We start from the raw sequence: 15,704 nt of genomic DNA on the forward strand, positions 1-15,704 counted from the left end.
AATAGATTCTCTAAGGCAATCTTCATGCGGGCAAACTCTCTGGGGTCTGGCGCTGTAAAGGAGGGGATGGTGGGCTTTGGTCCCCGGTATGTGGTCTCTCTCTGTGGCCCATTAAAGCAGGGTGCTTGGAGAAATGAAGAATCTCTGCTTGCATGAGGAAGTGCAGTCTGCTGTGGTGTGGTTGCATAATACGGGTTATAGTGCAGATCTCTGGACGGTTGGGAAACTCTGAATTGAGAGGAATCTTGTGGCAGGCTTCCTTGGGAGCGGAGCGTTGGATATTGTTGCTGCTGGTACATTGGCGTACCAGTTGGGAGTTGGTAGTGTCCATACCCGCCACTGTAACCGCCACTGTATACACTTTGAGGTGGAAGAGGTGGAAATAGAGGCTGGTAGGCTGCTGGTGGTGACTGTAAAGCAACCATCAGGCTCTGGAACTGTTTACGGAGCTCAGCGTTTTCTTGGCGCATCTCTTCGAGAGCAGCCCTAACCCCTGGAACTTGGTCGGTCTGCTGCTCCCCGCTGGCTTGCTCCATAGATTGGCTAAGCTCCTGTTCTTGCTCCTCACCATCCCTCAAGTTCATCGGGTCAAAGCTCTGGCTAATCGGTGGTGATGGAGATCTGGTGGGTGGACGCGCTGATGCCCTATGCTCCCCTAAAACTCCCCCTGTAGCTGTAGCTGCTGTCCGGAATTTACTCTGAGCTCCCGGTCCACTTAGGTCATAATCTGACAGGTAGGAAGGCACTGACATTCGCCGTCTGGGTGGAGTGTCCATTGCTGTTGACTCTGGGTTTTGCATCCTTAAACAGCAATCCGCTTATCCGGCTCGAAGGACCACTGTAAAATAGGTTTTATCTTGGGCTGGTTGGAGGGGTTGGATCACTGTGGTGAGTCCGGTTAGAACTCCAGAAAAGAGTAGAGTCGCACTCCCGTGGGTTCAGTAACGTGAATTTACTGCTTATTCTTTACGGTACAGGAACTGGATGTGTGTGGTTCTAAAACAGATAACAAATAATGTGACAACAGTGTCTAAATAATGCCAAAATAACTGAAATACTATCACAATGACACTCTTCATGACTGCAACATTAATGTTTCTCAATACACTAGGTTTACAAAGGTACAACACACGGAACTCACGTAGATAGCACTTACTAAATGTGCATGCGAACAGAGCATGATATCAATTAAGGGTGAAACATGTATATTTTGATAAATAAACTAGGTCATTTACTGTTAACATCACTTACTTGTATTTTCACGCACACAACTCAAACTGGGGTGGCTAGCAAACTCTAAACAACAAATAATTCCACCAACTTCAGACTGTAAACTCTGGTTCAGCTCCTCTCCCCTCTCTGCCATTCCTTGTCTGCATGCTGCACACTGGTGGTCTAAGCTCCGCCCCCCCCCTTAAAGGGCCAGCATGACAGTTCCTTTTAGGCAGCCTTTTCCACAACAACCACAAACATAAATATATTTCACTGGAATTTAATATGAAAGACAAACACAAAGTGGTATACAATTGTGAAGTGGAGAGAAAATTATACATGATTCATTTCATGATTCGTTATACATTTTTACAAATAAAAAACTGAAAAATGTGGTGTGCAAAAGTATTCAGCCCCCCTGAGTAGATACTTTGTGGAACCAGCTTTTGCTGCAATTACAGCTGCAAGTCTTTTAGGGTATGTCTCCACCAGCTTTGCACATCTAATGACTGAAATTTTTGCCCATTCTTTTTTGCAAAACAGCTCAAGCTCAGTCAGATTAGATGGAGTGTTTTTGAACAGCAGTTTTCAGATCTTGCCACAAATTCCAAGGCATCTGCTACACAGTATTTCCAAGAACAGCAACTTGACTATTTTTTAAATATACTCAGGCCAACTATGGAAAATCTTGAATGAAAATTGCTCTCCAAATGAATCTAATAAAATACTAGATTTACAATTTGCATCTCAAATCATTTGCTTACACAAAGAAAAAAGGAGCCAGGGATTAGACTGGCAACCACTTGGGTCTCGCCATCTAATACAAAATGTATACTGGATCAAAAACTAGTTATTGTCCAGCAGAGTTGAAAAACAAAAACAAAAACTGATTTTGAAAATATGAGTTAGATGTAGAATCAAAACACAGGATCCAACTTAGGGTTTGTGTTGTCTTGGACAACACTGTGTGGAGCATACTTGTGATACTTTGAGCTGTTAATGGCCTTGCTTAACATGTAATAATACATGTATTGTTCAAGGAGCTATAGCAGTCCTCCGGGCAAATTTGCCAGGGTGTTGCTGACATCATACATGTCTGACCCCTGAGATCATCATTATCAGTGTGAGAACGGCAGAGTGAGGAAACACTAAGAGCTGACATCTGGTTTTGGAGGACAAATGTCTCATGCTTACATGTTCCAGATGTTCCAGCTCTGTCAGGACCCCCCCCCCCCCCCCCCCCCCCCCCCCCCCCCTTCCCCACTTACTGTCAAAAATCAAACTTATATCTGGAAAATCTCCACAGCAGCAATAACTGGAGCTGAGCCAAGAGAGTGCATTTTGTGGTTTTCAACCCAGGCAGCACTTTGAATGTGAAAAAACAAAAACAAGCTTGAAGAATGTCACTGAAGGAGTCATAAATACTGGAAAGCACAGAGCAACAGGATATCACTCGTTTTGACGGGCTAGGGGGTGGGAGTGGTGATGATAGATGGAGATGCTTGAAAAGGACAGTGGGGGTCCAACTGCAGACTTACAGCGACCAATTAGAACTTCACACTGCGGGAAAATCCAGCAACAGAGGATTTGAGATAATCACTGGCAGGTTTCAGTTTCATGCTTTCACTCTGAAAATCTCTGTAAGTACAAATTAATATTATTCAAAACGAGCATTAATTTACCCACTTAACTTTACAGCAAGTTCCTCAAAAAGAACAAGCATGTTTGTCTAAACTGTGGAGCTGTGGATGTGGAACATCACACATACATTTCCAACTATGCAGCCATTAAACTTCAAACCAACAGCCTTGACTTCCCTGAAGGCTGAAATATCAACTATAATATACACACAAGCATGTTGGACAAAAACAAGATACTGAGGACTGTCCATATCATAAACAAAGGAAGCGGGCACCTGGGTGGGTTAGTGGTGAAGCCGGCGACCACGTACATATGCCGCATTGCGGTGCGGGTGGTGCGGGTTTGATTCCCGGCCCATCGCCAACTTGCCCGCGTGTCTTCCCCTGCATCCTTCCCCCATTTCCTGTGTCTCTCCACTTTCCATAAAAGCCGCTGTGGCCAAAAATGCAAAAAAAAAAACACAAAGGAAGCAACTAATACTTGTAATCTTGTAGTGATGTTACTGTAGTTGCTTTGGAACTTTTAAATAAATGCCGTCCCCGATGCTCTACACTTCTAAGACAGGCAACAGAATGATGGCGGGTTTGTAGATTAACATTTGTTAAGCTGAATTTCTGATGTAAAGAATCAAGAAAAAAGTTTAATTTTGTCCCAAGTTTGGATTATATCACCAATAGCAGCTTCAAACTTCAAAAACTAGCCAGGATGTCTCTCGGTGTCCTGTCAACTTCCTGTAGAGATGGGGGAGATCTGTGTGGTCTGAGGCCTTTTGTTTTAATAGGGGGATGGAAAACAAATAATGAAGGGAGAGGGGGAAAACACTCAACGTGATGCATCAGGGTGAAGACAGGGTCTGCAGCTTGTGCAAATCCTGCGCAGATTTGAAAAAAGTAGAGGCAAATAATGATCTGTCAGCTGTATGTGTCATACAGAATCACTCATCAAATTTCACTAATAAAATTCCCCTTTCTGTAAACCATTTATTATGATTTGTCATTTTAATTACATTAAGTATATGTGTCTCAACTACAATATTATGTTTTTGTTTAAATAAAAGAAGATTGGCAAAAACTGTTGCATTTGTTAAATCAGCAACCAACGTATGGGTCCCCTGTCTTGTGAGCCTGACTTGTGAGGTTTTTGCTCCATTGCTCGTGGAGGGGTTTGTATCTTTGAAGCATTCCTATCGCTAGTTTGAGGGATACTGCGGCATCACAGTCCTTCATTTTGAGTTATATGTCACCTCTTCCCAAAGACTCTGCAGAGGTTTCAGGTGTTTTGGTCCCTGACTTTGAGATGCAATATCTAGGTGTACCTGTGCACACTATCTTCCCTGAGTCAGGGGGTTTTGTGTGCATGCCCGTTTCCCAACTGAAGTTCCAATTCTCCATCTCCGGAACGTGTACTCCCACATTGTAGGAGCAGCCAGTCAAAAATCTGCGGAAATTCTCTGACCATAGCCTAAGAGGCAGAGTTGCCATCCAGAAGACCAGCAAATTCAATTCAATTCAATTTTATTTGTATAGCGCCAAATCAGAACAAACAGTCACCTCAAGGAGCTTTGTATTGTAGGTAAAGACCCTAGAATAATTACAGAGAAAACCAGTTGGGGCTGAGGGGAGAGAGAGACAGGACACTGTGGAAGAGAGACAGAGATTAATAACGACTAATGATTAAATGCAGAGTGAAGTAAAAACAGGGTGAAAAGAGGTGAATGAAAAGAAACACTCAGTGCATCATGGGAACCCCCCAGCAGCATAACTAAGGGATAGTTCAGGGCCACCTGATCCAGCCCTAACTATAAGCATGATCATAAATGAAAGTTTTAAGACTAATCTTAAAAATAGAGAGGGTGTCTGTCTCCCGAAGATAAGATTGCACCTTCTAAAATTAGAAACATCCTTTCTCAGAGTGATGCTGAAAAGCTAATTCATGCATTTATTACTTCTAGGCTGGACTATTGTAATTCGTTATTATCAGGCTGTCCTAAAAGCTCCTTGAAAAGCCTTCAGCTGATCCAAAATGCTGCAGCTAGAGTACTGACAGGGACTAGAAAGAGAGAGCAGATTTCTCCCATATTGGCTTCTCTTCATTGGCTCCCTGTTAAATCTAGAATAGAATTTAAAATCCTTCTCCTCACATACAAGGTCTTGAATAATCAGGCCCCATCTTATCTCAAAGACCTCATAGTACCATATCACCCCAACAGAGCACTTTGCTCTCAGACTACTGGCTTACTTGTGGTTCCTAGGATACTTAAGAGTAGAATGGGAGGCAGAGCCTTCAGCTTTCAGGCGCCTCTTCTGTGGAACCAGCTTCCAGCTTGGATTCAGGAGACAGACACCCTCTCTATTTTTAAGATTAGGCTTAAAACTTTCCTTTTTGATCAAGCTTATAGTTAGGGCTGGATCAGGTGACCCTGAACCATCCCTTAGTTATGCTGCTATAGGCCTAGTCTGCTGGGGGGTTCACAGAATGCACTGTTTCTTTTCATTCACCTTATTTACTTTGTTTATACTCCACTTTGCATTTAATCATTAATTGATATTAATCTCTGGCTCTCTTCCACAGCATGTCTTTTCTCTCCCCTCAGTCCAACCGGTCACAGCAGATGACCCCCCCTCCCTGAGCCTGGTTCTGCTGGAGGTTTCTTCCTGTTAAAGGGAGTTTTTCCTTCCCACTGTCGCCAAGTGCTGCTCATAGGGGGTCATTTTGACTGTTGGGTTTCTCTGTATTATTGTAGGGTCTTTACCCACAATACAAAGCGCCTTGAGGCGACTGTTTGTTGTGATTTGGCGCTATATAAATAAAATTGAATTGAATTGAAAATGCAAGAAAGCACTCCTACATTTAATATGTGCATTGAAGGACATATCCTAGTCAAAAATGACTCCAAGAGTTCTCACAGTCTTCAACCTGGACACCTGGCTAACCGAGGCTGACAAATCAGGGCTACTATGTCAGTTCAATATGTTGGTGTACCAGCATGCCATCTTGTCCAGGGTATTGTGGCCCCTGCTTCTTTATGAGATGCCAGTGTCATACATGTAGGCCCTGGAGAAGAATATGAGCAGCTTCTGGTGAAGATGGCTTGGCTTGCCTAGAAGCCTGAGCAGCAGTGGCATGTCTAATGCCCCACAGCTCCCCTTCAGAGGCCTTACAGAAGATTTTATGGTTTTATGAACAAGACAGGCCATGCAGTATCAGGATTTCAGGGACCCAAAGATAGCAGCAGCAGGAATTGAGGTCCACACTGGCAGGAAGTGGAGTGCCATGGAAGACCTGCTGATGGCAGAGTCTTGCTTGAGGCAGAGGTCCCAACTTAGCAAAGAATTAATTTTAAATTGCCTTACATTATTTTTGTGATCGCTTGGAGCCACCATCAAAATTGAAATCAAATTTTGATTAATTGCACACCCCTAGCAGCCAGGGATTGTACCTGATTGGTACTGCATGGTGGTTTCATCTCATCACAACAACGACCCCAAACAATTTTACCAATGCAGTAAAAACGTACCTGGATGGAAAAACACACAGTGGAAAACCATCAGTCATGGACTGGCTTGCCTTGAGCCTGGACCTCAATATTTACTGCAAAGACAATGGAGCAAAAGGCAGCCAACATCCCAAGAAGAGCTTTGAATGTCATTCAAGAAGCCTGGAGAACTGTTCCTGAAGACTGCTTAAAGAAACTACAAGAAAACTGCCTCAGAGAGTTCAGGCTGTGCTGAAGAATAAAGGTCCTTGTACCAATTATTGACTTTCAAGCTTGTTACAATTGTACAAACTGTTTTTGCCTTATATACCGTATTTCCATATGTTTGCATGTTTCAGTAAACCACTGCATCATCTCCCATTTTACTAGCAAAATCTAAAGAAATGAGGCAACAAAAAAAAAAAAAAAAAAAAAAGCTTGTTGAAAATATGCTAATTACTAAGTACTAATTTCTGAGAATACAAAATAACAAATTTACTCCAAAATCGGAAACATGAATTGAATTATTTCATCTGAGTTTGATTCAGTGTAGATGCTCCAATCTGGTTTATCTGTCACATGATCTGAGGAATGCATCCACTCTCTGTGTGTGTGTGTGTGTGTGTGTGTGTGTGTGTGTGTGTGTGTGTGTGTGTGTGTGTGTGTGTGTGTGTGTGTGTGTGTGTGTGTGTGTGTGTGTGTATGTGTGTATGTGTGGGAGAGATGAAAGGCTTAACTGTGTTGGCTTTTAATTGACTCACATTCCACCCTCTGTTCACATATTTACAAAGAATCCAAAACCTCTGTCAGCTCAAACTAATCCGAACCAGCCACAAACCTTCACCCACTGCTGAGATCAAATCTGAAGTATTTCATACAATCACAACAAATCAAACAATTAAAGTCAGGAACCGGAAGGACTGATACAGATCTAATAGATCATAGGTAGGTATAGAAATGTGTGAAGGTGAGTAAGGGCCAATAAAAAAAACTTATCAGGTGGGAAACAAAGAAAATGTTCAGAGACTGTTCTGACAAAGGAATTTACTTATCAACTAGATCTGTGCAGCCTGTGGTTGAAACATTTGAAAGATCACAATAGAGATGTGGGTGAAATGTGATTATGGAAAGAAGTTAAAATCATCTAAGGGTGATTGAAAAACTGAGCTAAAATCTCCTAGAGCAGATGAATGTTGGTCAAATTAACTGAGTCGACTCAAGTGGAAATGCTGAAACAGCAGCAAGAGTTTTTTTAGTCATTTCAGCCCTCAAAGTAGTTTAAGTGTCAGTGTGATCACTGACATGAAAGCACTTGATGCACGTAATGCCAAGAAACATAGAAAGTATCTGAAGGAAGTCAGAAAGATGTGGAAAGTCAAGCAAAAAATGAAAGGAAGATGTTCAGGTTCCAGATCATGAATGGAGATGAAGGAATTTAAGACATTAGTGTTGAATTGAGCTACAGCAAACTTAATTATCAGTCAGCACTGACGGCAAAACGTATAAAAGTTACAGGAGATGCTGTGACAGAAGGCATGAAAGAGTTGGAAGTGTGGGCTCTTAAAGGTGCCATCACTAAAAACAGCAAGACTCTTATTGTGGTGCACTGAACCAAATCTGATCACAAAAGAGTTAAAAGGCAAATAAAGCTCAATCACCAGCACAGGATCAACAGTCAAAGTGATATTACAGGAGAGTGAAATGGAGAACATATGCAAGCAGCCCATGTTTGCAGCTCTACCCAAATGACCTGAGAAAGATGAATATCAGCAGCATGCCTGCAGGGAGCCTCAAGACAAAACGGCCCAGTGAATTCATTTGGATCAGTCATGTTAGCTCGAACAGTTTTCTCTCTTAGAAATTCTAATAATTCAAAAATGATCCGTCTGCTTTGAATTTCCTTTAACTCACTGACTGTCTCTACGAGTCTGATGTCCCTTTGTACTGACACTGATGAACGCGCTGAAATCAGTGGGTTTTAAAGCTTTAGAAAAAACAATAATCCCATAACTTTTGAGTTTCACTCGTTTTATGTTGTTTTTCTATTTTTCCCTATTAATCAACAAACTTCGCACTAAAATCGGCCTTCCTTCACATTAGACACATCATCATCATCATCATCGTCTGGATGTTACACTCACATAAACTTTGTCATATTTTTCCTCGAAGAAGAGCAGCGAGCCGCTTAAAGGCAGCTCCGCGGTGGAGTCAGAGCCGGGCGGCAGCTGCAGGTCCCCGGCTTCTTCTCCAAACTCAAACAGCTCCCCCAGCTTCAGCGCCCGAGTCAGAGCACTCACACCTAGCAAGCACCAGCCAACACACAGGTAGCTCCAGAACCCGGGCTTCATCTTCTTACCCTGGTGCTCCACAGACAAACTCAGACCAGAGGTGCTCCCCAGTGAAGAACGCCGGGGAGGAGCTGAGGGAAGCGGCGCAGACACCAGCGGGATGAATGGATGGAAGTGCGATGGGAGGACCAGCCACACAACTTCCGGAGAATCCTCCCTCAGAATAAAGAGAAATGAAATGACATTAAAAGTATTTAAAATAGATGATTTTCTCTAAAACCTGACTGTATTTTAACATTTTTAAACAAACACAAGCACCATGACTTTTTACCTTTTAACCTTTCTTTCTTACGTGTGGTGTTTTTATTTTGACAATTGTTAGTCTAATTTATATGTTGACGTGTAAATAGCCCCCTTGCACCCTATAAAAATTCTCTTCCTAAAAAATTATTCTGACATGGTAATAGAAGATAAAATGCAACTTAATTGTTGACGCAGGATATTGTACAGCAGGACACACTGCCACCTACCGAGCACACACTGGAAGTACAGATCAATGTCCCTTTGCCCTCCTCGTCTTCACCTCCTCTCTGCTTGGTGAAAAACAGAAAGGAGGTAACCGTATCATACCTGAGCATGTTTGACCCCCAAAGTCATGACATAATCAACCAGTTCCCTGGCCTGCTTGAAGAGGTGGGCGCAGTTCATCTGGGCTTGGGCAAGGTATGTAGCATGATCCACAGAAGAGCACAGAACCGCAACTAAAACTGCCTCTGTGAAAATTACCATGTTAATAACATAATATGAGTATGAGACTGTCTCCAGTTAGACCACAATATCCATAAAATCATGAACCTAAATGGGCTGTGCAACAGTGCTTTAAAGAGAGAGAAAGAGTGTGTTTGTCTGCACCTCCTGCAGATAGTGACACAGGGTACCGTTGCCTAGCCTGTAGTCTCTGACTCCCCAGACCATCACTGACCCACTACCAAACTGAACAATGTTACAGGCAGCATAACTGTGCTGAGGGTGAACCTGCTCCTATCTGTGAACAGCACAGGGTGCCAGTGGTGGACCTGCCAGTTCTGGTATTCTGTCTGAAATGCAACTTGCTAAAGACATGCAGCTACATAACAAAGTGCACTGACTAGCCAACAGTGCAAAATGCTGCTGACAGACAAACACTGTGATTGTTGTTATATAATAAAAGCAACAAAGAGTTTGAAGTGTTGTATGTTAGTAACAGAGTATTTATACTACTGGTTCAAGTCTGTCATCTCTCAGCAGTGCATAAAAATAGAGGTGTATGAGGATCTGTTTTTGTCGTCAGTGTGGTGAGGTGAGACCAACTTCACAGCAGCCCCTATTATCCAACAACCTGCCTGTTATGTAACAGCACACAAGAAACTGTGCAGAGATGATGACGATAAGGAGGAGTAGGAGGAGGTCTACATCAGGGTTAGACTGATAGCAAGCTCGATACCTGCCGTTCATTAAAACGACACAGCAGCCTGAGACAAAGGAAATGATTGAATGTGTTCTGCTGAATGAATCCTTGGATTCATGATGTCATGATCAGTGGTGTAAATGGGGATTTTGATGCTGACTTTGTGGTGAAATCATTGTGGATCTCTGACTCGTTAACGGGCCTCAGTTTCATTCAGGTTTAGTTATGTAAGGGTTTCAGCTGAATGTGAATGTATGTTAAAGTGTTATAGTACATTAGCCACATTCTGTTTCCCTTCTGTTGTAAAATTAACATGAATGCATGATTATTGTGCAGAAGATTTGTATCAGTGTGAATAACACAAGTATACACTGCAGTCAGTGTTCTTCATATAAATCATTAATTATCTTATTTACTTATTTGTACCACATCTGACACCATACAGAGGTGTAGCACAGAATGCTCATGGGATTTTTAATGTTTACCTTCAAATCTTTAATTTAATAGTGTTTTAATCAGTAGGTCATACATGGTGTGTTTAGATTTTGATAATTCCAGATGTATCATGTGGTTCCCAGTGTTAATGAGGCCAATCATTCTGTCAGTCACTTTTACTTATGTTGATTTATTCTTTCTCCATTCATTCATTATGTCATTCATTTGTTTGTATAAAGTGTGGAACAGTGTCCCTGCAGAATCCTAGAATCTGTCCATCAGTACCTGTGTGATGGTTTAAACCAGTATCAATCCAAATGTCTGTATGACGCTGCAATGACACAGTAGCTTTGTGTGTGTGTGTGTGTGTGTGTGTGTGTGTGTGTGTGTGTGTGTGTGTGTGTGGTGGGGGCCACGGATCCCAGCTTACCCCTCTCTCCTTCCAGATCCATCTTTCCACTTTCCTCTCTGCAGCATCCCTCCTCCTGTTAAGCCAATCACCTAGTGTGCAGTGGCATCATGTGACCAACAACCACCAATAGCTCACTACCAGGCACCGGCAAAAAGAGGGGAGGTGTCTCTTCTCATTCTCCCTCCCCTCACTGTGAGACACGGTGTTTCTGTAGGAGAACTGATGGATGAATATGAAGGATTCATCTAACTAGCTGAGACCAGTTTCTTCTTCTTTTTCAGCCTGAGAAGGAATCCTGCTGCCCCATCTTTAACGCCTAGTGCATCCCTCCCTCGCTTCCTCTGCTATTGGAGCACTGAGGGGATGAATGGGGAGGTGATGGAGGGGAACCCGGTGCAAGAGCAGCAGCAGCAGCAGAATGCCGGTAACACCTCCCACCTCCCTCCTCCTCCAACCATCACACCAGCCATTCCACCCTATGTGAAGTTGGGTCTGACCATTGCCTACACCATCTTCTACTCACTGCTCTTTGCCTTCGTGTATGCCCAGCTCTGGCTGGTGCTGCGGTACCGGCACAAGCGCTTCAGCTACCAGACGGCCTTCCTTTTCCTATGTCTGCTGTGGGCCGCCCTGCGCGCCCTTCTCTTCTCCTTCTACTTCAGAGACTGTGTGACTGCCAATGCACTTGGACCCTTTGCCTTCTGGCTGCTGTACTGCTTCCCTGTCTGCCTACAGTTCTTCACACTCAGTCTCATGAACCTCTACTGTGCACAGGTGAGAAGGACACAGATTCTGCTGCTGTTGCAGGTGGAGCAGAGCCTGGTGACTCTGGGAACAGCTGGTAGGGTTCAGACTCTGGCAGGCCTTAGACCACACAGGCAGAATTGGATTAATCTGCAACAAATCTTATGCACAGTTTAATTTCTTATTGATGTGCTGTCATCTGTGGCATTAATGATAATTAAATAACACGGGTCCCCACCTTCATTTTTCTGGGAGAGTTTGTCCCAGTGGCATACAGTGGCATAGAGAAAACCAATCTAAATAACAGTAGTTTCATTATTTATAGCCATTACATTTTGCAATCAATATTTCTAATGTAAAAAAAAAAAAAAGCATTTTTACCACTTTAACATGAATTGAGATGAAGCAGAAACTTCTGGGGTTCAAAAATTAAACCAGTGCAGAAGAGCCAAAAATTGCAGCTCCTAGAGCCCACCACCTGAGACTGGCTCTAAAAGTGAGTCAGTCCCCATAGACTTTAATGTTAAAATGCCCAACTTCAAACTACAGTCCATTTTTTAAATTGTGTTGATAGAACAAGCATATCCAGAATGATGATAAATAATTTAAGCTTTCTCCTGTTTATTGTTCTCACCTGTGATGCGTGTTTGGTGCAGGAAGAAACAGTAAAAACAGGACCTTTGCTGGCAGGAAGTGCTTGCAAGCAATAAATAAATACACCTATGACACGGCAACACAGACAGCAATACTGATAGTGAGCTTTGAAATTTGAGAGATTTTACATTGTTTGGAGTGTATGGTTAGGGTGTAGTGTAGTGTGTTTAGTGTGTTGTGTAGTCATGGACGAGGCAGATGCTGGATGTGTCAGGCCGGTGATGGCACCCTCTGTCTGTGGGGGACAGGAGCTGTTTTTGAGTGGCACAAAAAATTTATGTGGCATCTTATTGTGACGCCTGAGTCTTCTGTAATAACACCTTTTCTGCATTTTAATGTAAAAAGTTGTGTATAACTTTATCGTTGCTAAATTTGTACATTAACAACTTCCATCCATCCATTCGCTTCCGCTCATCCTGTTCAGGGTCGCGGGGGGGCTGGAGCCTATCCCAGCTGTCATAGGGCGAGAGGCAGGGTACACCCTGAACAGGTCGCCAGCCTGTCGCAGGGCCAACACAGAGAGACAAACAACCTTTCACACTCACACTCTCATTCACACCTATGGACAATTAGAGTAACCAACTAACCTAACCCCAGTAAGCGCATGTCAATTCAATTCAGTTCAATTCAATTTTATTTATATAGCGCCAAATCACAACAAACAGTCGCCTCAAGGCGCTTTGTATTGTGGGTAAAGACCCTACAATAATACAGAGAAAACCCAACAGTCAAAAACGACCCCCTATGAGCAGCACTTGGCGACAGTGGGAAGGAAAAACTCCCTTTTAACAGGAAGAAACCTCCAGCAGAACCAGGCTCAGGGAGGGGGGGTCATCTGCTGTGACCGGTTGGGCTGAGGGGAGAGAAAGACATGCTGTGGAAGAGAGCCAGAGATTAGTAACAATTAATGATTAAATGCAGAGTGGAGTATAAACAAAGTACATAAGGTGAATAAAAAGAAACAGTCTATTGTGTGAACCCCCCCAGCAGCCTAGGCCTATAGCAGCATAACTAAGGGATGGTTCAGGATCACCTGATCCAGCCCTAACTATAAGCTTGATCAAAAAGGAAAGTTTTAAGCCTAATCTTAAAAATAGAGAGGGTGTCTGTCTCCTGAATCCAAGCTGGAAGCTGGTTCCACAGAAGAGGGGCCTGAAAGCTGAAGGCTCTGCCTCCCATTCTACTCTTAAGTATCCTAGGAACCACAAGTAAGCCAGCAGTCTGAGAGCCAAGTGCTCTATTGGGGTGATATGGTACTATGAGGTCTTTGAGATAAGATGGTGCCTGATTATTCAAGACCTTGTATGTGAGGAGAAGAATTTTAAATTCTATTCTAGATTTAACAGGGAGCCAATGAAGAGAAGCCAATATGGGAGAAATCTGCTCTCTCTTTCTAGTCCCTGTCAGTACTCTAGCTGCAGCATTTTGGATCAGCTGAAGGCTTTTCAGAAAGCTTTTAGGACAGCCTGATAATAATGAATTACAATAGTCCAGCCTAGAAGTAATAAGTGCATGAATTAGCTTTTCAGCATCATTCTGAGAAAGGATGTTTCTAATTTTAGAAATATTGCGCAAATGCAAAAAAGCGGTCCTACATATTTGTTTAATATGTGCATTGAAGGACATATCCTGGTCAAAAATGACTCCAAGATTTCTCACAGTGTTACTGGAGGCCAAAGTAATGCCATCCAGAGTAAGTATGTGGTTAGACACCATGTTTCTAAGATTTGTGGGGCCGAGAACAAGAATTTCAGTTTTATCTGAATTTAGAAGCAGGAAATTAGAGGTCATCCAGGCCTTAATATCTTTAAGACATTCCTGCAGTTTAACTAATTGATGTGTGTCATCTGGCTTCATTGATAGGTAAAGCTGAGTATCATCTGCATAACAATGAAAATTGATGCAGTGCTTTCTAATAATACTGCCTAAGGGAAGCATGTATAATGTAAATAAAATTGGTCCTAGCACAGAACCCTGTGGAACTCCATAATTAACCTTAGTGTGTGAAGAAGACTCCCCATTTACATGAACAAATTGGAGTCTATGAGATAAATATGATTCAAACCACTGCAGTGCAGTACCTTTAATACCTATAGTATGCTCTAATCTCTGTAATAAAATGTTATGGTCAACAGTATCAAAAGCTGCACTGAGGTTCAACAGGACAAGAACAGAGATGAGTCCACTGTCAGAGGCTCTAAGAAGATCATTTGTAACCTTCACTAATGCTGTTTCTGTACTGTGATGAATTCTGAAACCTGACTGAAACTCTTCAAATAAACCGTTCCTCTGCAGATGATCAGTTAGCTGTTTTACAACTACTCTTTCAAGAATCTTTGAGAGAAAAGGAAGGTTGGAGATTGGCCTATAATTAGCTAAGACAGCTGGGTCAAGTGATGGCTTTTTAAGTAGAGGTTTAATTATAGCCACCTTGAAGGTCTGTGGTACATAGCCAACTAATAAAGACAGATTGATCATTTTTAAGATAGAAGCATCAATAATTGGAAAGACTTCTTTGAACAGTCTAGTAGGAATGGGATCTAACAAACATGTTGCTGGTTTGGAGGAAGTAACTATTGATGTTAACTCCGAAAGACCAACTGGAGCGAAAGAGTCTAAACAAATACCAGCAGTGCTGAAAGCAGCCGAAAATGAAGATAAATCTTTGAGATGGTTATGAATAATTTTTTCTCTAATGTCTAAAATTTTATTTGTAAAGAAATCCATGAAGTCACTACTAGTTAAAGTGAAAGGAATACTCGGCTCTACAGAGCTCTGACTCTTTGTCAGCCTGGCTACAGTGCTGAAAAGAAACCTGGGGTTGTTCTTATTTTCTTCAAATCTTTACACAGCTTCAGCTATCTCTGTCATGTCTGAGAGAGGGAGAGGCCTGGGCAAAGGTGGAATTGAACCCAGGCCTTCCAAATGTTATTCTAACTGTGAGGCAGCAGTGCTAACCACTGCACCGCCGTGCTGCCCGAATTAACAACTTATATTTGTATTTTAAGTTATAAAAATAGTTTGTTAAACATGTTTGTGGTTTTCACAGTCAAAATCAAACTTTTTTCTCACATTTGATGTTTTTTTGTGTGAATTTAGGTCCAGTTTGTTCAAATTGCAAAGTCCAGAAACCAGTGAGCAACATCACAGTGGTTATGTCCATCTTTTATATACAGTGTATGGTTTCTCTGCTTGTTGCATTCAATCAACGTGTGGGTCTTTGTTTTGGGCTGAGAAGAGGTGGCATATACACAACATATCATGACATCTGTGAGTTTGTGAAGTGATCAGTGCAGCAACGGCCTCTTTTCCTCACCCATTCATCTACAGCAGATGGTGAATTCTAAAGGAATCCCAGAGAGAGACAACGCAGGTTATTCTACTGTCTTATTTCCT

General features: G+C 42.4%; 2 protein-coding genes across 2 annotated transcripts in view; one reads left to right on the top strand and one right to left on the bottom strand.

Moving 5' to 3' along the window:
* LOC115776797 (nidogen-1-like) overlaps nt 1–8,757 on the bottom strand; it is a 61,243-nt gene extending 52,486 nt beyond the window's left edge. Inside the window, exon 1 of the mRNA XM_030724572.1 lies at nt 8,470–8,757. Coding sequence (XP_030580432.1) covers nt 8,470–8,676 — 207 coding nt within the window. The 5' untranslated portion in view covers nt 8,677–8,757. The remainder of the gene's footprint in view (nt 1–8,469) is intronic.
* Nucleotides 8,758–11,101: 2,344 nt separating this feature from the next.
* The window catches only part of gpr137bb (G protein-coupled receptor 137Bb), a 12,958-nt gene continuing 8,355 nt past the window's right edge, over nt 11,102–15,704 (top strand). Inside the window, exon 1 of the mRNA XM_030724552.1 lies at nt 11,102–11,684. Within this exon, the coding sequence (XP_030580412.1) occupies nt 11,274–11,684 (411 nt within the window). The 5' untranslated portion in view covers nt 11,102–11,273. The remainder of the gene's footprint in view (nt 11,685–15,704) is intronic.

This window comes from Archocentrus centrarchus, unplaced genomic scaffold (assembly GCF_007364275.1).
Source record: "Archocentrus centrarchus isolate MPI-CPG fArcCen1 unplaced genomic scaffold, fArcCen1 scaffold_37_ctg1, whole genome shotgun sequence".
Classification (NCBI taxonomy): Eukaryota; Metazoa; Chordata; class Actinopteri; order Cichliformes; family Cichlidae; genus Archocentrus; species Archocentrus centrarchus.